Source organism: Telmatherina bonti, assembly GCF_933228915.1.
Source record: "Telmatherina bonti genome assembly, chromosome: 14".
NCBI classification, from domain to species: Eukaryota; Metazoa; Chordata; class Actinopteri; order Atheriniformes; family Telmatherinidae; genus Telmatherina; species Telmatherina bonti.
The window spans coordinates 24,507,616-24,533,558 of NC_136612.1; the positions used below are offsets into that span (position 1 = coordinate 24,507,616).

A 25,943-nucleotide genomic window follows, 5' to 3' on the forward strand; every position below is an offset into this window, starting at 1 on the left:
GTTGCATGTATTTATCTGACAGCCAGACTTTCTGACACAGAACACCTTCAGCAGTATAGCAGTCAAGCTCCATTCATCCTTATTGAACGGCGCTGTGTGTCAGTTTGTTGTTTTTAACAGGGACCACTGTTGTTCAGGCCTGTGCAGAGCTCTGAAGATTAAGAGAATAACTCAGGTTAAAAACACAAAAATGAAAAACAACAGTTTGATATGTTTAATATGATAAGAATGTTCTGACGCTGTTCAGTCAAATGTTAAATCATTACCTTGGCAACAGGCTGTGGCTTGGCAACTCCTAACCAATCACAAAGCTGATTCCTATGCGGCCTCACTGTAGCTACATCACTTTCCCTGGAAAAGGCATGAAGTAAAGCTGTAAACACTTTTTACCTATTTCCTGTTTAATAACTGCACAGTTTGAGGTACTAACCAATTAGTATCACTTAGTAAGGTTATGACATCATCCAAAACCTCTGGATCAATGAGATCCTCATAGATTAGGAGCATCTCATACATCTGGCTGGCTGTGGTCTTCCTTATCTGAAGTTGGAGAGGATATGTACGTTTTTCTGCCGTAGCTGATGTTATGCAAAGCAACATGCCAAAAGAAATTATCCTAAAAGTCATGCGGTTATGCTAGCAGCTCTGTAACACTTCCATCAATCCATTTATAGTCAAACAAAACAGTTTTTGCATTGGGGTGTTTTGCTGTAAACAAAGGAGGCTTAGATGTATGCCTTTGGGGAAAATGTATGAGATTACACAATTCGTTCAGATGAGGGCAATGAACGTCCAAGGCAAATTCCAAACAAATTTATTCAACTACTCATAACTAAAAATCCCAAGCTGGTAAAGCACGTGCACAAAAGTCAGGAAATGGCAAACATTTAACGGTTTTGTTCTCTGAAAGATGTACATTTGAGTTTAAAAGAGACGTTTTCGATTGGATGAACTGAACAAGTATTTGTAGCCTGGTTAATAACAATATAACACGAGCGGGACACGGAAAACTTTCATATTCATTGAAAAACTAACAAACCAGAGAGCTCAAGTGGATTTTAAACATCCATTATGGGGAATTTTAACTTAGGAACTTACCACAGGAAATGAATGGCAGAGTAGCAAAAGCAACTGACTCAGTATGCTCTTCCTCACCCCTCCCTGAAACTGGATTAGCCCACAGAAACTGAAAAACACAATAAAAAGCAATGTTTTCGTTTACGTCAGTGTTGCACACTGTGCAGATATCAATCAAGGAAATGGAAACGCACACATCTATACAAGCACGCAGCTTGGAAATATCTTTGGACTTCTTGAATTCTTTGCAAAGAGCCAAAAGGTCCATGCAGAACGGATGACTTGGAAGACACAGAGAGAAAAATGTTAGTTTTTCAAGATTTATACTTTTTTTTGTTTGTTTGTTTTACAATGCTTTGTCAATGCTTACTTCTCTTGTTTGGTGAAGATTTCAAAGCAGCCATTGGCAAGCATCTGATTGAGCATCTTCAGTAAGGGAACAGACACTCTTTAAAAAAAAAAAAAAAAAAAAAAAAAAAAAAAAGGGTAAGAATCCCATTAAAAAAAAAAAAAAAAAAAATTGACATAATATGTAAAAGGAGGTACATAAAATTACACTTCTAGCTTCGTCATGTACCTGTTATTGTGGAGATTGGCTTTGAAGATGCTCAGCAGTGTATTTCCAAACTGTTCCAGTGCAACACTATCTTTCTCAATCTTTTTCAGAAAGTCAAAGAGAGACTGGCAGGAAAACTGCACCTGTATAGAGGTAGAGGAGCCGTAGTTAATGTGGCGTTACAGAAAGAAGGGTTACATCAGCAAAACACAAATCCACACTCATTATGGGGTGGATGTTTTTAATTTAATTTATTTGGATCCCCATTAGCTTGCAGTAGCTAGCTGCAGCTATTCTTCCTGGGATCCTTTGTTATGTACAATAAAGATTAAACATATTCATGTTCACATACCAATATACATATACTTATACATACATGCATACACGTACATACACACATACTGTGTACACACAAAGAATATCCATACATAAATACATACATATACACAATACACTCATACTGTTGCAAAGTGTCAAGTTTAGGCTTTTGTAGCATAGCAACACAAAAAGCAACACAATGTTCAGTAGATATAACTACATGATAAAAAATTTGGATCTGATTACTTCTTTCCAATTCCAGTAAAGCATTCTCTAGTTTATGTCTTAACTGTTACATGAATCATTTATAAAAACCTAGTCAGGCAAAGAAAATGCCGGTAAGATTTAAACTTTTTTTTTTTTAATATTAGGTTTAAAAAAGGTTTAATAGATTTTCCTTGTGTTAAGACTCCACCAACTTCTGAAGTTTCATTTCAGAAGGACTATATGATCCATTTATGCTGAAACAATTCCTGTATTGTTACTGGGCGCTGCGTTTCTCTCTAGTCTATGTGAATATGGCCCTGTGGTGTGAGAATCTTAATCTTGGCCCACGCATCGCTGCAGCCTTGGCTTGGTTTCCTTAATGCAACACTGTACAAACATATCGGCCCCTCTCGTCTCTGAGGATGTATCCGTAGCAAAGAAAGGCTAGAAAAGCAGAAGATGAAAACCAAACAAGTGCTAGATGAAGTCACCGTTGGCAGATATACTTAAGGTTATTGGCCTCACCACTGCTATTGCAGGCATTAAATGTATTTACTTTATTACATCTATGAACACTAAAAGTTAAAAATAAGCTCAAATCCTTGTGGGTGGGACCTCTTCTGAATTACTATGTTAACAGGTTGGGTCATTGTGGGGTAGAAGCAGGAACTCGATCAACCTCAGATTCAAGCCCAGGCTGAACCTCCAGAGAGTCAGTAGAGGAGTGAAGAACTCAAGAGAAATTCTTCTCTCCAAGCAACACAAAGAACCCATGGTGCCTGAATTGATCCTTAAAGTTGTGTTAAAATGGTGGAGAACAATCAAGACAGCCTAAAGTGTGGGACTTCAAAAACTCACAAGAAGACAGGTGCTCTACAAAGAACCTGACTATATTAAGACACATTGCTCCCTCTGCTGGTCGCAGCTGATGAAAAATGATAAACAAGGGCTGTCTGGAGGTAACACAGTCATGGAAAAAAAAACCAATTAAACAAAGCCTCTATCAGCTCTAAAACTTTAAATTTCAGGATATTCGTCCATTTTCTATACAATGCAGTTTAAGGTTGTGCAGAAGCAGGAGCCTATCCCAGCAATTAGCAGGCAGGTCCCCAGTCTATTGCTGTGCCATCATGGAAATAAATAAACAAAAATAGCTGTCCTTCATTACATTTTAAATTTTGGTAATTTAACCTCAGATAAACAAAACAAATGACAATTAATGTCATCAAAAACAAAAAGTAAGCATTGGGCACCAAACAAACTGCTTCCACGGGTATTAACAAGGTAAGTTTCAACAAGGTGTTGCTAATCAAATACAATTAATTTATAATCAGCAAGTTTGAGCACCTCTATAAAAGCAGATTTGATGGTTAGCTGAGTTGGAGTATTATCCTTGAGTGTTAACACAATGCCATGGGAAGAAGACACCAGCGATCTCCTTCAGGAAGCAACTGTTGCCACCCATCAACCTGGGAAGGGTTAAAAGACCATTTACAGATAATGGCCCATCATTCCACAGTGAGAAAGATTATTCCCAAGTGGACTGACAGTCTTCCTGGGAGTAGACATCCCACAAAGTTCACCCAAATGTCAGACCAAACAATGGAAAGAGCAAAGAAACTATAAAACTCCCAAAAGTTTCATCTCAGACTTTACAGGCCTCTGTTAGCAGCTAGCTATAGCATTTTGACAGTGAAAGCTTGAATGAAAGTGGGTCATAAACCAGGACAATGTCAAACACAGCTGAGAGATAAGGGTGGAAAAAAAAGGAAAAGAATCAGATGAGGCAAAGGACCAGTTAAAGATCTAAATATTAAATGCTAAAGACAGCTGCATAAACTTGTGTCTACACATTGGAAAGAACAGATGCAATGTCGTGAAGAAAAGTGCAACAAAAAGTCTCTACCACTACGTGGGAGACGGATCAAATCACGAAGACTAGCTAAAGACCAAATTATCTTTATATAGCCCAACACAAGAAACTGATTTATTTCTGTCAAACATGACTGCAATGCAAGTTTTACTGTGTGATGCTAATGAAGTAAACAACTTTTTATAACAAAATGAACCAAAATGCTACACACAAACATCATTTAACGACCAGTTGTGTCCTTTATAGGAGTATTTTCAGTTTGGAATTTGTTTCACTTCTGTCTGGGATTTTTTATCAATATTTGACTTTTCCACCTACTGTGGACTCCGTGATCCCTCCTGCAGACACAGAGAGCCCGAGCAGGGTGTGGTACTGATACTCAGGCAATCCAAGCAGTTGTGCGATGTACATGAAAGCTTGGGATGGAGCTTTCCAGTTTAGACTGGTTATGGTTTCACTGAAAGGCAAAATAATGGTGACAATATTAAAAAAAAAAAAAAACAAAGTTCTTGCACATGCCTATGTCTCAAATTGTCAGTAACTTACGCAGGTAAGATGTTCAGCAGCTCCTCTCGGTGGGGTATGTGAGGCACTGCAGGGTCCGTGCTGTGCAGCAGGCGCAGGAAGATGTTGCCAGCGTGCGCTCTGTAGCGGTCAATCTTCTCTGCAGCCTGCTGAGCCAGGCAGCACATCATAGGCTTCACCCTGCATACAATGCAGTTAGTAAAAAGGTGGCAAATGCTGTGGTTTTATTCAATTTATTACAAAGAGTTCAGTTACTGTGGCGAATTCATCTGCCAGGATTCAGCTTGACAAGCAAGTTAGCCCAAAGAATTTAATTGTGATGCAACTTCATACAAACAATACATTTATACAACTGTTGAATCAGCAAAGTAAAGAAAGCTATCTAAAAAAAAAAAAAAAAAGGTTTAAATTCCTGCTTACAGGTCAGATGAAAGGATCTCAGGAGCACTGCTTGCCACTAGCAAGGTCACCTCCATCAGACTGGTCATCGCTGCCTCCCTGACCCTACAAAAGGGAAAGAGCAGCAAGGAAAACTTAATTCACACATTAAGATCCGTGTGAATCTACTTCACGGTAACAGACCAGGGTCATAACAGTCACATTAATCTATTAAAGTTTAAATTTAGACAAATGAGAAACATGCAAAGTAGACACATAAGCTCATACATCTAAGGACACAAACCTCTAGAAGATTAAGTTTCAGAGTCACTGGGAAATGTTCAGTAGAATTAGCTTTGTGGCTTCAGGAGGCTTTTAATAAATGTGAAATAATAATCAGGGCTTTCATAAAAAAGATACATCCTTAACCAGATGTTCAGGCAGCTCCAATCAAAGACATATTAGAGGTCATTCTAGGCTACAAGACTGTCACATTGAGAGAGCTGCACTACTCAAACAGCAGCAGCAAGAAGAACGAGTGTACTGCCGAAGGAAAACAGAGAGAGAGAAAGAATTGAGAAAGAAAGAGATCACTAGACAGCATGTAAAAGGGAGCCCATCCCAGATTACAGGGACAAGTGACAAGCCTAGTGACATTCCTGGCGAGTCCATAAGCATGGCCTTAAGCTACTAGTGAGACTAGTATGTGTACTTTACACATCGGATTGGAAGGTCAGAAAAAAACACGAAATGTCTCAGGCAAAGGAGCATTCATAAAGCCTTAGGCCGATCAAAAAGCCTTGTGTGCATCTTCAAATGTGTTTTAATGAGCAAAAATACAAAACTCACCAGGCCCCGACGTCCCCTCTGCTGTCTGTTGTGTAGTCATTAAGAGCACTGAGCAAAACATCGTAGATCTCAGCTATATTCTCTGAGCAGATGACAGAGTCAGGGGAGCCATTGGGACACACACCTGCCTTCATACACACTCTGATGAGGGAAAAGAAACTTATTAAAACACATCTGAATTAAAGGCAAGACAAGTAAGGTAGAGAAATTTAATAAATTTAGGCTTTTAAGGAAAGAAACAATCAGATGAAATGGAGAGACATGCCATTCAGGTCCTGCAGGTCTGGTTAGTCAACTGTTTACTTTAGCATGACTGCCTACAAGTTGACATTTTGAAGCTAGCAGGTAACAAAAATAATATGAAAGACACAAAGAGACTTTCGCGACTTAAGTCTGCACCTATCAAACATATCTGAAGTAAATATATAGCATACAAACGGATATGAAAGATGAGAAGTCTTTAGATATGAATGGGAAGACTCACTGAGCGATTGATCTGACTGCATCTCTTCTCGCCTCAGTGAAATTCCCCTCCTTCTGGCTGACTGTGCACATCTGCAGAAGGCCTTCAAAAATCTAACACAAACAGTGCTTCAAACCTCAACACCAAGGGAAAGAGATTCAAGTCAATCTGAAAATACTTTATCACTTATAAAAACACACCTGCTTCAGTTTGCTATGGATCATAGCTCTTGGTAGAGAGCCAAGGGCAAGGGCAGATCCACTACGAGTGAGCTTCTGATGATTCTGCAGGCCTTCAATGTACTGAGATACCAGGACATCTGAGCATATTCACACAAACAGACCGTCAGTCAGAGCTCGCTATGCAGACAGACTTTAGCATTTCTTTTTAGGGCAGACAAAATAACTTGTACCTTGCATCTGTGGGTCAGCCTGGCCTGAATTGTCCTGGTAGTACTCTTCACACAAAGCAGATAAGGCCGATACGACTGCAGCCTGCAGACAATGGAGGGGAAAAAATGAATAAGATCTAAAGTATGATAGTCTGAGATTTCACAGGCTGGAAAAGCACTAAATGATTGTGCAGCTTCTGTATCTACTGCAGCAGCCACTTTCTTTTAGTGACAAAAAGTATTCATTTTGAATGCACACATACAAAAACAAAATGAATAATTACTTCATGTTTATTCATTTAATTAAAAAAAAAATCAGAAACTTACAATGATGCCGTCTCTGTCACCACTCGAAAAAAGATGAAGATTCTGTATGGTGTCATCTATAGCGCTCTGCCAGCCAGCTGAAACACACCAGATACCTATACCTTCTTTTCACATTACTGAACTATGAATTAATAAAACTGTACTTACCGATGACCGGGTCGTTCTTAAAAGGCATTTTGGACAAGGACAGCTTTTCTATAAGGCCGCAAACTGGGGGAGAAAATTAAAATGCTTATTATTACCTGCTTCTCTGTCACGTCACCACTGAACCAATTTTCATATTGGCCTTTAAACTTACTTGCTGGTCTCATCAGCAATCCACCAAAACCCCTGCACAAAAGAATGTTTTCCTAAGATTAATACGCTGATTAATAACACCGATAGCACAAAGGTAATCATTTTATGTCTTACTTGTATTGTTTTCTTTCATTTAGCTGAAAGAGTGTAAACAAATTAAAGTTAGTAGCAGCACAAGTTTGGGTCATACTTTATTCAGGCAGCAAGTTTTTCTAGAAGTAAATTTACCACAAAGTGAGTGTTCTTCAGTGCGTCCACGCATTCTAGAGAAATCATGTCCACCACTGTCCTACATGACCAATCATACAAATTTCATTCAAGAGATGAGAAAATCAAGCTATTAATCAAGATGCACTTAATAATTTCTCCTGTACTTTCAGCCACATAAACTATTTTTATAGTTTCTGTTTCTAAGTAGCTTATAAAACTTTCGCACCATAAAAAACAGCCAATGGCACAATCTCATATCTGTTCAACAGTACCTGGTATGAGCTAAGTCTGGCACATGCTTCTGTGTTTACCTGTTTGTCTGAAGACCCACTTTATACAGCGCATGTGTGATCTCTCCACAAGCCAGGATGGCTCCATGGCGACCAAGGAGGTCAATACCCGCTGCCATGCTCAAAAGCTGTGGCAGAACTGAAAGCAACATGGGAATTAAAAGCATGCTACCTTTTTACAAATTAAACCTAATCAGGAAAGATGACATTGTTTACCTGTTGTTGCCATGTAATCGGGTCCTTTAGGCGTCAGGTTGTGAAGCGCTTTCGTGGCGAGTTCTCGGATCACACTGCCAATCACAAAAAAAGCATGTTTCATTCTTTCAACTTTATTTGCTTATTTGGTCGTATTATGAGCATAGCATGAGTCAAACCATTTCTTACCAATCCCAGTGGTTAATCTTCATGGCTACTAAATGGTCAATCATTGATTTGGTGTACTCTGGGAAACTGGCTATATAGACACTGAAAACAATATAAAAATCTTAATTATATGAATTGAAAAGTTTTCACATGTATAGCTCTAAATCAAAAGAGGAACAATTCTGTTTCACTCATTTCTGGCACGTACTGTTTATCTTTCAATCATATCCTAAGGCAAGAATCTTTCTTTGGTGCCACAATGTGCATGTATGTTTTTGAGGCACCGCATTTCTGTTAAAAGTGACATGCTGTGCTTTTTAATGTTGGATTTGTTTGGTACATTTTTCCAGTGCTGCAGGTCCTTGATTTAACAGCATCAAAAATGTTATCCAGTAACTTGGACATAAAATAACACATGCTATGACTCTTTGGAAAGAGGAATTTAGGCGCTAAGATGGGTTTTAACAGCAAAACAAGATTGCATATTTTTGTGCTACAGGGAAATAGTTTAACTAGATTGCAATACTTTTCCTTCATGTTCCAGTGTCACCAAGAACTAGGTCCCTGACATGCCCCTTTATCAGTATGAATCTGAATATGAGACATTTCTGACACCCCCCCACTCCACTAATCAAGCACTTATTAGGCGTACTGTTGAAAGCATTTGCTGAGCTGAAGGATTCTGTAATGACTGGAAAAATCCTGGAGAGTTGCTTAGTTAATAAACCATTTCTCACCTAATATTCAGATAGCAGTTGTTGAGATTTCCCACAGAATAGTAGTCTGCCGCCGTTAAGATATCAATACCATGGGGGAAGGTCCCCTATTGAGACAGAAACATCTTTTTCAGTTATAAGTCAACAATTTAACTGGATCCAAATCCAAGCTGATTTAGAGTTTTGGCTTTAGGTCTGCTGGCAATTCCAATGTTTGCTGGTGCCCTGTAGCCACAATGAGGCCATTTTCTTCAAAAAGCTCAGTAAAAAAAAAAAAAAAGGCAGGTTTGAGCATGAACTGGAAATCTGGCAAGAAATAAGCATCAAACAAGGATAATTCTGTTAGTCACAATGTTCAGGGACTGAAAACGTCGATCACAAACCTGTCTGCCGACATTCTCTTGGAAGGCAGCCTGGGATGAAAAAAGAGGCATAAAGTGAACTTCTCTCATGTAACAGCATATGGGTAGTTAAGCAATCATCAAATGTTAATTGGACAACTTACAGACGCAGCTCTGCGGCAGTTGACATTTCGGTCGAACACAGCTGTGATCAGCAAAGCACTGCAGACACAAAGACAAGAATGCATTAGACGAAATAAAAAAAAACAGATAAAGAACTTGTAAGTGTTTTTATATTACAAGAATGACTGAGTAAAAGTGTGTAACATGTTTTCTTATGCTTTCTGTTTCAAAGGCAAGTGTTTTTAATGGCCTCTAAAGCTGGATTATTATAACAACGCTGTTTTTTCTTCAAATTCAGAGCACAGATGACAAACATAGCCACAGGATGATTACCCTTAACACCCTCGCCATACAAGAGGGCATGTTTTGACCCCAACATCCCCTCACAGCAAATCGCCTCTGCATGCCACAGTTAGGGGTGGGTGTGAAAAGGTCAGTGGTGCAAGGGGGAGATTTGAGACAAAACAGTTTTAGACAAAACTACGTTGCCGTCTTTGCTTTCTTCCCGCATGCACTGAGATTCACCAACTGCCCCACAATGGCTCTGTTATTGCAGTGCAAGCGAACTGCATCAAAAAAAGGATGAGATGAGACTCTGGCTTGCGGTTGAACGTTTGTTTAGTGAACTCTTAGATCACAGGTACAGAGAAAAATCTTCGACTCCACTTTACCTTGTTATATTCATTACTACTTCCTGTTTGCGCCAAAAAGAAACCATAGAAGCAAAGCGTTCCTGACCCATATGCCTTGTGGGTAATGAAGTTCTCAAAAACAAATCTGGGCGCACTAACCTATGTCCAAGCTCTGGAACAGATTCATTTTTCCTAACTATTAAATCATCAAATTATTTCAGTCAAACATTTAACTTAAACCTCTATTAATTAACCCATGAATTAAGAATGGTCATTAACACTTATAACATTCTTCAAATAAGTCACAACAGGCTCCTCTACCTGCCCTTGCCCAGATGGCATAAAAGCTGCAAAAGATATCCTGAAGTCCAATGCAGAACACATGTAGCTTAGCAGAAGCATTTTAGGTGCATTCAAGTCACCAAGTCCCACAGTCACAAAACTTAATTTTCTGTAAATATCATCAAGCTCTGACGAACAGAGCAGGAACCAGCTTGCCTCAGCGCTGTTGCCAAACGGTGACCGAAACCTACATTTGGAAGGCGAAACCTGGCATTCCTGTGGGCTAGGGAAAGGGAGGGTGTTGTCCTGGGTGTTGATGCTAACTTGTACTGCAGAGCTGGTCTGCACAGTCAGAAGCCACAGGTCCGTACTTGCAAGCAAAGTTTAAAAAAAAAAAAAAAGGATAAAGGATGAGACAGACCGTTACTGTTCACAAAAAGCAAACGTTTGTCATTAGGTGATGTTGCAGCTTTCTGCCCTGGCTGCAGATTAGATGTGCAAATATAAAGACATTATGCCTTCGTTTTAAGGCTTGGTCCTGGAGCCCCTGATTGCAGAACAGGGTCCTCTCATTCATTCTGCTCTGTGGTTATAGACCAAAACTGACTAACTAAATGAATAAATAAACGAATAAACAGAATTGATTAGATAATCTTGGCAATATCTTACAGTGACAGTATGCAAAAGCAAGTGATTCCAATTCCTATCCATCAAGGAAAAGAAGCATCATCATAAACTGGTGCTGGTTATGTAGAGGCATGCACACTACACAGAGAAACTGGTCTGAGTCAGTGAATAACAGCTTACAGGCAAACTGCAAGTTCTATGCAAATTGCAGTGATAAGATTGCTCACAGTGAAACAACCAGAATATTATTCCAGATTTCTTCAAGTGAGTGTGATAAGTGTGCCTTTTGATTACAATTAGTTGACTTACATTATACAGAGGTGTTAGTGTTCCAGTTTTGTAAAAGTGCATTGTTTTGCAGTGTAAAGTCTGACTTATTAGCACACCTAAGGGGAAAAACCAAAGTAAACTAGTCAGTATAGTATGGATAGGATTTAAAAATGCCCCAAATGATTAAAAAATCAGGAATATAGACTTTATGTATCACTATAAAACACATATGATGGTACAAGAAGGATATTTGCAGTTGTTTACAAAAAGGTGGGACGAATTTAGTGAAAACCTTACTAATTTTAGTTCTAGAAAAAAGCTCTGTGGTCAGAGAAGCCTCAAAAAGAGATGTGGAATAATACTTTGAATGACTTTGTGAATGAGAAAGTATAAAGACACACACTGCCTGCAATTACACACAATGAATTATGTTAAATGGTGGGGAGCTGTGTTACTGCCTACACCACTGAACAGAACAGTGATTAAAGAGGAAGTTTATAACTAGTAACATGTGTAATCTGGAGAATAATCTGAAGACAGATTAAATATTACAAGGTTTGTGTAAATATGAAGGCTATAAAAGCTTAAGTAAACACAGAGAGAATATCCAACAATATTCTGACCTGTTTAAGACCTTAATCTGAATATGACACTGCTGTGCAAATTAGTTCATAATCACAGAAAGCAATGACAGAAATAAGCTACAAAAAGTGTGGCTACCATAGTCAACATGAAAAAACACCTCCAGTCAGGACCTGAGGGCATGAGAGACGGCTGTGGGGTTCTGGAGTAAACAGAGCCACTCGATATGAGCAACCTATTATTTTTCTTTTCTTTCCTTTTTCAGTCCAGTTACTCATTTTTGTCACAAGATCTGGCAACATTGGCTTCTTTCTTCAATGAAGAATAAAAAGGTTGTAGTACAGAAGAAGATACATAGGTTTGTGGTGAGAGACAAACCAGTGTAATTTAGTGTTGGAGGGGAACAAACGTTGCAGTTGCAGGTGATGTGTTGTGAGCAAGGATCAGTACTATTGTTCTTTCTAAAACTCATAACATCATAACTATAGCAGCATTGCCTTTTTCAGATTCAGGTCAATATTCAGAATATAACTGCTCACGCACAGTCATTGGAGCCAACACAAAGTGATGACTGATGCATACACATGATGAACTCCAATCCAGTCAGACACCCCTTAAACAAAACAACACCAGAGGGATCATTAACACATTACAAGGACACATTCATCTGCCACCATATTTACAAATACTTTTACAAAGCAGCTCCTATGGGTTTTTAACTCTGAATAAATCCAGAAGATGAGGAATATACAATGATCAATGATGCCTTAGACTGACTGCAAATACTGGGAGATATGTAGATAAGATGCAGCGTTTACTTGCTTGTGACCTGAAACTTTGTAAATAGTTAAGATAATGCATAACTATGAAGGAAATATTGACTAAACTATAAATGACACATCAATTCAGTTGATGCAAATCAATAAATCAAACCCAGTTGTTTTTTTTTTAACCAACTTTGATTTTTGCATTTCCAACATGAAAAAGGAAAATGATTTCCCTTTTCAAAAGGCTGAAATATGCTAATTTTAAGCAATATAACATGTTAGGCCACTTATTGAAACAAAATGCTCTCAACTGCCACTGAAAGAGCAAACCATCCATCCATCCATTCATCCATCCATCCATCCATTCATCTATCCATCTTGTGAGGTCAGGTTGCAGAGGCACCAGGTTCAGGAGGAAAAGCCAAGACATTTGTCTTCACCTCATCCTGGGCAATCTTGAGGCATTTTGCTTTTCAAATGATGTACGCTCCAACCAGAGTGTTCTGTGTCTGCTAAAGGTCTGTTCAAGAGTTGCACCTCATCTGTGAGCCTGAACCCAAATATCATCTAGTGGAAAAAGTTTCACCTTAAAGTTCAGATCCACAATGCCCTAATTACTAATGATAAACCCCAATCTATCTGCCCACCTCACACTTCTTCCAAAACATCACTTATAAACAAGATCCAGAGATGTTTACCTGCTCCACTTGAGGAGTCGGTTAAATGTGAGGAGAGTCTGTGTGAGCACACACAGTAAAAGTAAATAATCCAGACAGAAATACTCTTTATGCAGTGTAGCAGTGAAGTTTTGTACATGGTGTTAAAAACAAGAGGTACCTTGCAATCTGGTTGACGAAAGGCTGGAGCTCCTTTGGTTCATAAGCTCTGGCAAACGACCAGCACACATAGCAAGCAGAGTCACGTACGTTGGACCCCACGCTACATGATCCTCTCTTTTCCTCATAGGTCAGGGACTTGACAATAAGTGGCACAACTGTAAGTAGACAACACAATGAAATGACGTTTTAACTTAAAAAGAACAAAATGATAAAAGAACAGGACAGCTGAGTTGGAAACAAGATTATGTACAAAAATATGTTAAATAATAAAGAAAAAAGTAATCACATACTTTTTATTTTACATATATGGAGCCTCAAATCTCTGATTTTCTTAATCATTGTTAAAACCATTCTAAGCGACTTTTTTAAACAACACATTAATAAAAAAGCAGTGGATAAAATGTCATACAAGTCCTGTCAGCCTGGTAGTAAACGTTGAAAAAAGGAAGTATAGAATGAAGCACATACTGACAAACAACAGCAGAGTCATAAAGAGGAAGAAAGTAAGAGGTCCCATCCCACCCCCTCATTTAAATCATTGCTTGAGGCTTGACTATTATCAGGTACATCGCTGTTGCCTTAGGGCCCCACTGTTTGGGCTGAAGCCGCACCCACTAGTGAGACAACACCTCAGAGGGAAAAACTCACCACGCAACCAATATCTCACACATTCACCATCACACTCTCACAAACGCACCCTCAACCTCAGGCGGGCATCCTGACCAGCCACAGCTGTTGGCTACTGTGGATCATTTCTCTCTGGGACGTGAGAGAAGACAAGTTTGATTCAAGTAGAGGAGGTAAATGCTTATTTTACTCTTTTTTTTTTTCTTTTTTTTTTTTTGGGCCTCATTTTAACCAACAAGGAAGCGGCATGACCTTAAAATTGATTTTTGGTAGGACTCCAACTAAGGCTTGCTGGGTTATTAGTCACTGACTTTCTAAAAGTGCAGCTAAATAACCTGATATGTATTCAAGTGGAGGTTTAAACCAAGTGTGCACCTGTTACCTGGTGATCTGCAACCTGTGTGATGCTCAACTAAATAGCCATTGTCCTTGTTTTATATTATATGAAATATTTATGTATATACAGCAAAGCAGTCTTTTAGACTGTTATAGCATGAAAATAGTGGTGTGTTAACAATAAAAATCATCATCATCATAACTCACTGAATTCAGGATCAGATTTTGTTTTATTGGTAAAAGAAAAATAAAAAGACTGGCTTAGATTTACAATACAACTGAATGACAGGATTTTCAGATGGATTTTACTTCTTTAGAAGGGAGTGTCTTTGCACGCTATTATTTCAGTTGAAACTTGAGTGACAACTTCTTGCGACAGCGCGTGACAAGCAGGTTCCTCCATGCAAACCCAGTAACACTTAACTCACAGCTTTAGGTGATGTTTCATTTACAAAGGAGAATGCAAAGTGTTTCAGGGCCGACCACTTGACAGTTTCGCCAAAATCAGTTAATCATACGTCTGCAGTAACAGCTAAAATCAACTATGTTTGTCGATATACGAAGCTGATGAGTCAAATAATGAATTCATCCTGCAGGTGTAGTCATGGGAAGCAGGTGGCTGGTGGTTCCCACGCCGACAGTGCTGAGTTTAGTCAGGCTGTGAAAGAAAACAAGCCTCTGCATGCCCTTAAGGTCTGTGCAACTTGGGTTTGCAGTCTGCCTGCCTGGTGCTTTAGCGGCCTTCTAACTTTATAGGACAATTATAGTAAAATCAAAACAGACTGGCAGGTGAAAAAGCACACCAAGCTGAGGCGTGTTGGCTGCTGCCAAATACTCAAAACCAAACTAAAACTGGACAGCATATATACAAACAATGAGGTATATTTTTTTCATTTTCGGTTTGTGTTTGGCTTGGTTTCTAACCCAGTGTACAGCAATAGCTGAAAAATACATTAGCCTGAGGGTGCAGTGTCTTGTGCAGCCAGACAATTTTCTAGCCATGCTAGTAAAGAAACACTTAAACCTTTCAATGACAACTCTCCTCTTGAACTAGTCCAGCAACTTTAAGCAGCACTATTAAGTTCACAGCTGGAGAAATAACTCAAAGTATCCAGTTAGAAAATAATAATAATAATAATAATTCACATGCCTTTAAATTATTTGGGTTACAATGTGCTTCAGTAAAAAGAGGAACTGATACAACAACATTTAACACGATCACCGTCTCATCTGCAATTCATCCGTTCTTGTTTCAGAAAACACTCTCTATAGTTAAGATGGACATCGTTCAGGAACGTAAGCCAAAAAGGCCCCACTACATTCCCAGACCACCAGGAAAGCCGTTCAAGTACCAGTGTTTCCAGTGTCCTTTCACCTGCAATGAAAAGTCCCATCTCTTCAACCATATGAAATATAACTTGTGTAAAAACTCCATCTCACTGATGTCACAGAAAAATGGGCAAATGGCCCGACAGGTCAAGGCTGTAGCAAAGGGGGGGTCTGGAAAACTAAAGAATTCTGCAAACACCTTCCCTGCAGTACAGATCAAGAGTCCTGAAAATCAGCAAGCTGAGGAGGAGAAAGCTGAGAGGAGAGATGATACAGAAGAAGTAGATGTAGAATGTGACAGTCCAGTCCATAAGGACAACCAGAGCGAGATAAAACCAAGTACACCGAGAGAAAGCGAGCACAGGGAAAGCACTGAGGCCAAGGATCTGCCGCACCCATCTGCTTTCTCCCCTGTCACACCCAACCGTGACGGAGTACAGGCCTTGAAGTCACCTGAACAGCAGACAGAAGATTCACAAGCTCCCATTATCAATCACTCCAGCTTCCCATGGGGCAGAATTTCATCTACCATTCCATTAAAACCATTACCCCCTCTCACGGTTCCTGAGTACAGTCCTTATCTATTACATGACCGACCCCCGTATTCATCATACTACCTGCCAGGACATCTCCAGGTCAATCAGCCAAACTCTTCTGCTCTCCAGCCACCACTTTTAGATCCTCAGAGACCTTTAGTACAACAACCCATTGGCCCATATCATACACCACCCTCCTTTTCTCCTTACCCATACAGATACTATCACACTCTTCCATTGGGACCAACTCTACATTACAGCCTATACAGACCTCATGAGACTTCTTTGCCATCTACAGAACCTCGATACTTTCCTTTGGATGTCTATGGTTCAAGTCTTGACCATAAGGTTTATGACTTATACTTGCATTCACGTCCCAGTCACAACCTCCCACATGGCTCTACACAAGAGGAGAGCCACCATGAACAAAGTCACGACAAGTCAACAAGGCTGAGCCCAAAAGAAGGCTGTTCAGCTCTCGGGTCTCCTGACAGACCGAGTCAAGCAAACATTGTTCAGAGGGATGCAGAGGCTTCCCAATACACCAGCATGGTTCCATCACAGACCATCATCCCGCCTGGGCAAACAATTTCAGCCCTGCAACCATTGAAGACAGATCTGAGACAAGAAGAGTCTGCAGAAACCTTCCCACTGTCAAGGCTTCAGCATCTGAAAAACGGGTAATTAAAATACCTAAATATAGTATTTCTTTCTTTTAGGAAAACTGTTCATTTTTTCAGTTCAACTCATTTGTTTTTATGTCTTGTTTTGGCTTGTCTATTCTAGTTCAGCTGAGAACAGCAGACACCTCTTTGTGCCTTCTGCTGAGCCAAGTCCTGAAACAATGTCAGAACGAGAAGACGAGGACGACACAGACCATCCAGCACCCCTTAACCTCTCAACAAGAAACCAGAACCAAGAAGAAAGAGCTGAGAACAGACCATGGGACTCTGGCATGCTGGAGTTAAAGGGGAATGAGGTACCTCTGAACCTCAGCCTGCGACCTTCTCACAGCAGTTCTGTAAAGAGGTGCTCTGTCACTGCTACTTGCCCTTCAGGGGATCTTCCACAAACATCTGATGGAGATCAGGATGAAGAACCGCTTGATCAGAGGCAAACTGCCGCTCTGGCACTATGCCAGCTTGCCACTGCAAGTTCCACAGCTTCTTCATGTGATTTCAATACAGTAAGGCAGCCTCCAACATATTCCACAGATACTACAAGTCCCACTTCTCAGAATAATACCAAACTACGATCCAGGGAGAAAACAGCAGGTGTGAAAAGACCAAACAGTGGACAGGTTGAAAGCAGATCCCAAAAAATGAACAAAAAAACCAAAGAATCAGGGCGAGTTCTGAGGAGGAGGCCTCGTTGAAGCTGAAAACTTATCTGACTGTTCTAATGTGTAGTAATGAGGACAGAGAATCTCTAATATATTGCAATATTCGACGCCAGAAGTCTTTTCACTCTCTTGATTTAGTACTGAAAGTTATATAACTCTAGTAGAGTGTGACATGCCAACAGATGTGCTATGTGATAATGCATAAAAGAAAATCTTGTTTACTGCAAGGACTTGTCATAAGTGTCTTCAAACTCACTTGATTTGAAAGGGGTGAAAGGGGTCTTATTTAAAATATGACACGACAAGACTGTATTATGTATAAAGTTGCCAATGAACAATATGGAACTGCAATGTAAATATCTGTAAAGATGTTCAATAAAACGTAAAACCAAGCTTTTTGATTACCGTAGTTCATGAATTCAACATGAATAATTTCAGTACACATACCATCAGTCAACCTTGAGGGCAGCAGCAGCCCCCTCCGTCCCAGTTCTGCCAGTGCCAAGCAGCCTCCATGCCAAGCATTGTCTGTTTCCTGGAAGCTTGAGAAAGAACACATGGTTTAAAACATATAGCTAGAACAAGAAACACACCCTTGTGTTACCAGTTTTTTTTTTTTAACTTATAAGAAATGATAAATGTCAGCACGCACACCCCAAGCATGAACTCACCTGAAGCAGTCCAGAACTGATCCAACCACCTCATCTGCCAGCTCCTTGGGAAGTCTCCCAGTCACCCTCCCAATGCTGAGGGGTTAAACAAAATAGTAATGTAACGCATAGAAAGAAGTTGTTTTTTTACATGAAGAATGCAGAGACAAGTAGCAACAAGGATGCATCGTTATCAACGGTTCAGCTTTGCTGGGTGTCATATGCAGATATCATTACCCCTTTGCTGCAGACCAGCGCACAACTGTTTCCTTATCTTTCAATCCAACCAGCAGATACTCTGTAACATAACACGTAATTTGATTTGTTTTAACAGTAGGATTGTACTGACAAATGTTTCAAACTAAATGAAGGCAGAAACTGACCAATAACGGTCTCCACCTCCTCAGGAATATCATAGTCTTCCTCCTGTTCTTGTATCTCCATCTTAGGAGCAGTACTTGCTGAAGTAGGCTGGGACGTGGCAAGGTTTGCTGCAAGGGAGCGGCTGCCTCTCTGGTACCTGAAAATATGCACAGTAACTTTTTATATTCAACCTGTGTTAGTCTAATCCAGTTATGTCTCACGAAGGATAATAAATTGTTTTGTAACACTTGTAACATTACAAACTCTTAAAACTAGCTGGGAAGAGACCTAATGCACAATCCTGGACTGAAATTGGAGCTTAAAATGATCGATTAACAATTATTGTTAACATAATTACAATAGTACTTTGGGCTAACTTGTTTAAGTCATATCTAAACACAATTTTACTTGTGCCTTTGGTATCTATTAAGTGAAAACAATTATACGTAAATGACAGGGATTATGTCTGACCTCCACGCAGCCAAACGTGGTTTCAGGAAGGTGAGGCCAAGCCTCTGGATTAGCTTGACACCAAGCTTTCGCAGCGTGGCCTCACTGCTCTCTGACAGATGTTTCTGCTCCAGACAATGTAAAACTGTGGGAGCTGGCAAACACCCAACACACAAGTTTCATTATTACAACAACATCCATACTGCCAAGGATAAAAATCCACAAGGTACTTGAGTGTCTATGCAAAAGGAAATCTTTAGAAAATAAACACGGCTGATACAAACTTAGTTATAGATTCTTTTTACTTTTGATAACAAAGTAAAGTCTTAAATGGTCACTTTAACATGGATTTAACAGGGAAAAGGGAACCTACCATACTGTAAGAGGTCATCGCGTTTTCCATGTTTGAACAGTTTAGCCTGTCCGACACAATAAGTATTTACATGTTAAATACTGCAGAAGCAAAATGATCAACAGATGAAAGGTTCAACTTCTGATTAAATAACTTCAAAACTAAAACAGTCACTACTCCCATTGGCATTGTAGCCAATTTCCTGTCCATTTTTCCCTTATATCTTGGTTCTTTAAAACAAACTGCTGCAAAGCTGCATAAATATACAAAAGACAATAACATGCAAATATGGATCCTGGTGACAAAACCCATAAAGCAAACATACTAAAACATAAAGCCAGTTTCGAATGCCCCAAGCAACAACTAAAATCATAGTTTATTACACAAACATAAATTTCAAAGGGAGCTTTTTTCAACATGTTTTGCAAGTTTATGTGCCAATTGACATAGAACGCTTGCTGCAGGGGTGAATAAAATTATCTTAGATTACAAATGAAACTGTTAGAAAATGTCTTCAAACATCCATAGGCATCTGCAGTGAGGTAATGCTCGAGGAATTGAGACATAAAATTGAATTTCATAGAAACCAAGTACCCTTAGCGCTGTGCTCATCAACTGAAAAACTGTTTAGCTTAAAGCACTGGATTAAACTGACATAAGTCACTTGAAGAAACAGATCCCACACAGGCAACAGGTGCATTACACACCTGCTAAAACCACATGGTGGATTGTGTACAACATACCAGTCATGTCAGCTCTTGTAAATTACTCTCTACAGGTTCAATAAAACAAAGTGCACAAGCCACTGTCAAACACCCACACAGACAGGCGTGCAGGTTGTGCGACAAGTGTGATTGTTTACCAGAGACTGCAGAGCACCATCCAGCACTGCAAGATCACTCATTGAATGGTCACTGGTCTGGGAAATGATGGAGAGACTCCAGTCCAGGAAGTCTCCAAGGCGTTTCTGCCTCACATCAGGGCGAGTCATGAACCTGTATGATCACGTCCAATAAGGGTAGACAAGGAATAAAAGGATTTAAACTAATAAACGGATAAACTAATATGGGGGTCAGCAGACATTGCAAGAACAATCCTGACCTCTACTGACAAAAAAAAAAAAAAACTAACAACAGATCTTGTTCATTCACATTTCCTCAATTAAAATAAGTATTTGTTCATGAAATGACAACTAAATACATCCAGTAAAATTCAACATGGGGGCCAAAATTTTTATGCTTCAGTTTGAAAAACAGTTTTTAAATTATGGATATTTTAAAACTGTGCTGATTTAGTCCTGTTTATAGAAAAACTCCCAATTTTGTTAAAATAGATGATTTTGGTATTCACTACATTGAATATCAAAAGTCATCCTATCTGAAACAGAAATACACAGATCTAACAGCAACTAAACAACAAATAACAACAGGTTAGTTGTGTAAAAGACCAAATTTTTAAAAAATTACAGCAGCTGCCACATTTCATAATAAAGAATAAAAAAAAAACAAAGAAGATACTTGATACAATCAACGCACTCAATTTATGGAACATAAACACTTAAATTATGCAGCTATTACTGTTTTCTACCTTGATCTCATAAATCAACCAAATACCAACTTAATGTCTTAATTTTTTTTCCCATTAAAACAGTCTGAAAGGTTTCCTCACTTAACTAAAGTTATCTCATCTTGTACAAACACAGATCTGGAAGTTAGATTTTAGATACCTCCCTATTACCTCAGCTGACTAACCCAGACATTTAGGATCTGGATAGGCAGTACAACAAAGCTGGCTATCAACTCTGTAATTCAACCCAACACAGTTGATCAGTGTGTGCTCACATAAAAAGGGGTGGCGTTTGCAGCCTCTGTACAATCGCAAACACGGACAAACCTCATAGAGCTGTTCCATTAGCATGAGGAACACAGTTATTCTTTAGAAATATAAAAATTAAACACATCATCCAGACCAAACAACCAGAAAGGAAAGAGAGTAGAAAACTGCTGACTCCACTGATGCTTAAATTTGCCATTTAACAAAATTATTTATCAGACAGTATAAATTAACAGAACTCTGATCACACATCCTCAGTTCCTTCCTTTTTCCTTTACATTGTCCGTTCAGTTCTCTTGAGGCTCCCCACCTCATGTGATTGTGTTTTTTGTTTGAATAGTAATTCCCCATTACTATGAGTAGTTGTGGTTCAATATATTCATGGTTCTGCGGTTATTAAGCTAATTTATTCAGATGCAAACCTTGTGGACCTTAACAGACTTGGTAACAAGTTAAGAAAAAAACATAGTTCAAAGCAGTCAGTGATGAGGCTGTATTTCCTCATCAAACTGGTGTATTTATACCAAAAAAACTCTTTCTCTCCTAAGTGCTCCTCTCAAGATCTGTGCATTTTCCAAGAGTAGAGATTAGTCAGGAGGTAGTGCTTTTATACTCGATCTCTTATCCACAGCAAAACCTGCACCAGAGCAGGTTAGACATTCAGCATGAGCTACTGGAGTGACATATCCTGGTAAGTATGAACCAGTGTCGTAGTGGGGAAAACCCTGGTTTAAACCCTGAAATTACCCCAATAAGTGAAAATCCAGCTTTGTAGTACAGGCCTCAGCTCATGGGTCTAAGTTTAGTAGTTTGTGCTTGTTTCATGTTATTCAATGTGACAGGATTTGGCGTTCTATATCAAAATGATTCCTGTGTATTTAGCTCTCATACTGAAAATGCTGCCACTAATTCAGTGAGACTGATTTATTATGTGATATTTACACACTTACTTTGACACCAGTACCGATGCAGCATCCCTGGGACTGTCACTCACAACTAGATAGGACTGGAAAAGTAAAATATTATTGATAAAAAATTATGGATGTGTGAAACAATGTATAAAATCTATCATTGTCGATTAATGTTAAATGTTACATAAAATTCTTTCATGATATTTTGTTCAAAGGTTGTTTTTTTTTTTTTTTAAGAAGTCTGCTCTGTGTTCAAGAAATTTGGACAGTTTGAATGACTACTATGGATTGATCATTTATCCTCTTTATGCCACTGGGAATTTAGGTTTAATTGTCCTTTCTGTTCATTTCATGTTACTCTTTCAGTACAAATCTATGATTATCCTCAATACTGCACCATGTGCTCATATACTTAATTTACCTTTGCAATAGCCAGAATGCGGTCCATGATGGGCTCTCTAGCTTTACCGTCCTCTGACTCCAGATGGCCATCCAAGCGAGAAAGGTCAAAGGGTATGAGGCAGGTCATGGACAGCCACAGCAACAACATGTAGCGCGTTTCCCAAGTCTGGAATGAATAGAAGACTAATGTTACATGTTATTGCACTTATAACTGGAATACAAATGCAAAACAAAAGTAAAAAGGCTTGTCAAAAGGACCCTAACCCTAACCCTATATGTGTGTGTGTGTATATATATATATATATATATATATATATATATAAAGAACACTTAAACAACACAATGTAACTCAAAGTCAATCACACTTCTGTGAAATCGAACTGCAACACTGACTGACAATCAGTTTCACATGCTGTTGTGCAGATGGAATAGACAACAGGTGGAAATTATAGGCAATTGGTAAGACACACACCAATAAAGGAGTGGTTCTATGGGTGGTGACCACAGAAGGTTTGCTGTGTCTGTCACTGTAGTGTCCAGAGCATGGAAGCACTACCAGGAGACAGGCCAGTACATCAGGAGACATGGAGGAGGCCGTGGGAGGGCAACAACCCAGCAGCAGGACCGCTACCTCCTCCTTTGTACAAGGAGGTCCAGGAAGAGCACTGCCAGAGCCCTGCAAAATGAGCTCCAGCAGGCCACAAATGTGCATGTGTCTGTTCAAACAGTCAGAAACAGACTCCATGAGGGTGGTATGAGGGCCGAGGTCCACAGGTGGGGGTTGTGCTTACAGCCCAACACCGTGCAGGACGTTCGGCATTTGCCAGAGAACACCAAGATTGGCAAATTCTCCACTTGCGCCCTGTACTCTTCACAGATGAAAGCAGGTTCATACTGAGCACATGTGACAGACGTGACAGAGTCTGGAGACGCTGTGGAGAACGTCCTGCTGCCTGCAACATCCTCCAGCATGACCGGTTTGGCAGTGGATCAGTAATGGTGTGGGGTGGCATTTCTTTGGAGGGCCACACAGCCCTCCATGTGCTCGCCAGAGGTAGCCTGACTGCCATTAGATACAGAGATAGAGATCCTCAGACCCCTTGTGGGACCATATGCTGATGCGGTTTGCCCTGGGTTCCTTCTAATGCAAGATAATACTTAAACTCATGTGACTGGAATGTTTCAGCAGTTCCTGCAACACGAAGGCATTGATGTTATGAGGAGCATGCCCAGGCCTTGTAGGGAGGTCATACAGGCATGCAGAGGCCACACACACTCCTAAGACTCATTTTGACTTGTTTAAAGGACATTACATCAAAGTTGGATCAGCCTGTAGTGTGTTTTTCCACTTTCATTTTATAGTATAACTCCAAATCCACACCTCCATGAGTTGATACATTTGATTTTCATTGATAATTTTTGTGATTTTGTTGTCAGCACATTCAACTATGGAAAGAACAAAGTATTTAATAAAAAATTTTCATTCATTCAGATCTACAACGTGTTACTTTAGTGTTCCCTTTATTTTCTGAGCAGTGTATATGTGTGTATATATATATATATATATATGTAATACTTGGTTTAAAAAGTATCGAAACATTTAATTACATTTACAGTCTAATGGGGAAGTCAAAGGCAGCAGTAAAATCATGAAATGACTAAACAAAAAAAGCCTGGAAAAAAACACAAATCATTGAGTGGATATTCTACTGTGGCTGTTGAAAATAAATTTTCTGTTATCAAGACCACCTTGAAAATCATTCAAGGTGTTTGTTTCTTTAATAGCTAACTGGAGTGAAAAAATTCATGATCATCACATCCTTAAATGATTATCTCTCTAACTGGAAAAAAAAGCCTCACAGACTTGCCTCTGAATCATTGGGATCCTGTCTGGAGAGCAGCTCCAGAACTGGCTGGACATCAGACACCTCGTGAGGGAAAAGCTGCATGAAGATTTTATAACCTCTGACCTAGTCAGAACAAGACATGAAAGCAATCATTCTGAGGCCTATGGGATCAAAGTCTGCCATCAGCAGCTGTATGAGTTTTGTCGTACAGACATTAAGGAACCATTGTTAATAAAAAAAAATAAAAAAAATAAAAAAAATAAATATATTTTTATATTTATATAAATATATAAATATATATATATATAAATATATATATATATATATATATATATATATATATATATATATATATATATATATATATACATATATACATACACATATATACTTTTAATGTTATTACTGACCTTACAGATGATGTAGAGAAACTTGAAGCTCAAATGAACCAATGAAGGTGGAGATTTTTCACTCCTTACAAAGTCCAAAATAGTCTTCAACATCCCTTCTGAAAGTAATAATTTAGCAATAATAACGTTAATAGTTTTATATTTTTGTGTTTACATCACCTGTCTAAGTGACTTTACAATTACACTAAGAATAGCATGTCAAGTTTTTTTTGCAGTGTACCTAGATGTGGATCCAGCAGGTGAGGCATCTCTTGATATACGTTCATTATCACTGTGAGAACAAATAGGTAGGATGTCATGGATTAAATGCACACAAACAAACACTGTGATTTAAAATGGCTTTTTCAGGCTGTCCCACCTAAAAACCTCTGAGTTACAGTCTCCCTGCCAACTGGATCATCGTGGACCTGAGAGAGGCTGGAGATAAGGGATGTGGTCTCGCTTTTCTCCCTGAAGACACTCAAGACACATGTTTGGACAGTAGCTTCTGTGTCTCCTTCTTTTTCACCTGAACACCCATTATCTGTCTCCGACAAGGCCATTCTAAGATATTTTTGCCCTCATAAGGTTTTTCCAGCCGATGGGCAGGTTTCTTTTTCCGAGTTTTACACCACTTAGCTAGCTAAAGTTAGCAAATATAGCTACAAAATGAAGTGGCGCTAATCCGTAGGTAACGATAGAGTAAGAAAAAAACTAGAGACAAAACAGTTGTCCTAAATAGTGCTGACGTGAAAGATAAGTGCACTCGAGCTTAAAGTAATTCAACTCTTAATATTGTCATTTTAGATATAAAGATGCTCCAGTGAAATTTGTAGTTGGCTAGTCCACACCCCGCCCCGGTACGGCACGCGAATTGGCTCAAAACAGCTCTGAACGCATAAGCGCCGATTCTTTCTCTGTGGACTTTTTTAAGTATAGCCAACAAAGATTAAATATATTTTCAACTATTAATGTATTTATCCATGTACATAATCACTTATATTACGTAAAACTTTTTTTTTTGTTTTTTTACCTAATATGAGCTGTGTTTTTACAACATTTATATCACAGTAATATGGTCTGATTAAAGACTATTAAAATATTTACAACATATTCTAATGTCTCTTCAGCACTGTTACGGCTGCCTGTATTGTTTTTCAGTTTACTAATTCTGAACCTTCAGCTGGGATTCCTGCTCAAACACAACTCTGATTGCTGCCTCCTGGCTGGGATTGGTCCTTCATGTCACCTGCTCATCTCCACCCTGCCCATT

At 39.1% G+C, this 25,943-nt stretch overlaps 2 protein-coding genes across 2 annotated transcripts; one reads left to right on the plus strand and one right to left on the minus strand.

The window, feature by feature from the left end:
* tbcd (tubulin folding cofactor D) lies at nucleotides 1-25,522 on the minus strand. Its single transcript, XM_079253346.1, has 39 exons — nucleotides 25,050-25,522; nucleotides 24,912-24,962; nucleotides 24,692-24,789; nucleotides 24,303-24,404; nucleotides 22,454-22,600; nucleotides 22,072-22,127; nucleotides 20,151-20,283; nucleotides 19,310-19,355; nucleotides 18,958-19,090; nucleotides 18,507-18,643; nucleotides 18,361-18,421; nucleotides 18,145-18,219; nucleotides 17,921-18,015; nucleotides 13,302-13,458; nucleotides 9,346-9,403; nucleotides 9,224-9,253; nucleotides 8,862-8,947; nucleotides 8,146-8,226; nucleotides 7,978-8,051; nucleotides 7,783-7,900; nucleotides 7,490-7,550; nucleotides 7,376-7,398; nucleotides 7,263-7,294; nucleotides 7,112-7,174; nucleotides 6,965-7,041; nucleotides 6,659-6,740; nucleotides 6,447-6,565; nucleotides 6,268-6,359; nucleotides 5,784-5,924; nucleotides 4,977-5,060; nucleotides 4,578-4,736; nucleotides 4,350-4,488; nucleotides 1,655-1,776; nucleotides 1,448-1,525; nucleotides 1,272-1,358; nucleotides 1,099-1,186; nucleotides 431-540; nucleotides 267-351; nucleotides 1-151 (listed from the first exon to the last, which is right to left on the minus strand). Exons 1-39 carry the CDS (start codon nucleotides 25,231-25,233, stop codon nucleotides 134-136), a joined length of 3,582 nt encoding a protein of 1,193 aa, XP_079109472.1. The 5' UTR covers nucleotides 25,234-25,522; the 3' UTR covers nucleotides 1-133.
* Nucleotides 15,544-17,321, plus strand: znf750 (zinc finger protein 750; the record flags this gene model as incomplete). The annotated part of the gene is made up of 3 exons (XM_079252633.1): nucleotides 15,544-16,811; nucleotides 16,918-17,110; nucleotides 17,190-17,321. The coding sequence occupies 3 exons, from the start codon at nucleotides 15,544-15,546 to the stop codon at nucleotides 17,319-17,321; spliced, it is 1,593 nt and encodes a 530-aa protein (XP_079108759.1).
* Nucleotides 25,523-25,943: the final 421 nt, after the last annotated feature.

Coding starts and splice junctions, on each gene's coding strand:
- tbcd (XM_079253346.1), bottom strand. CDS start 25,233: ATGGCCTTGTCGGAGACAGATAATGGGTGTTCAGGTGAAAAAGAAGGA. Junction 5,061..5,783: donor AGAGGGGACGTCGGGGCCTG/GTGAGTTTTGTA, acceptor TCCCTTTTGTAG/GGTCAGGGAGGCAGCGATGA. Junction 1,526..1,654: donor GCCAATCTCCACAATAACAG/GTACATGACGAA, acceptor TTTTTTTTAAAG/AGTGTCTGTTCCCTTACTGA.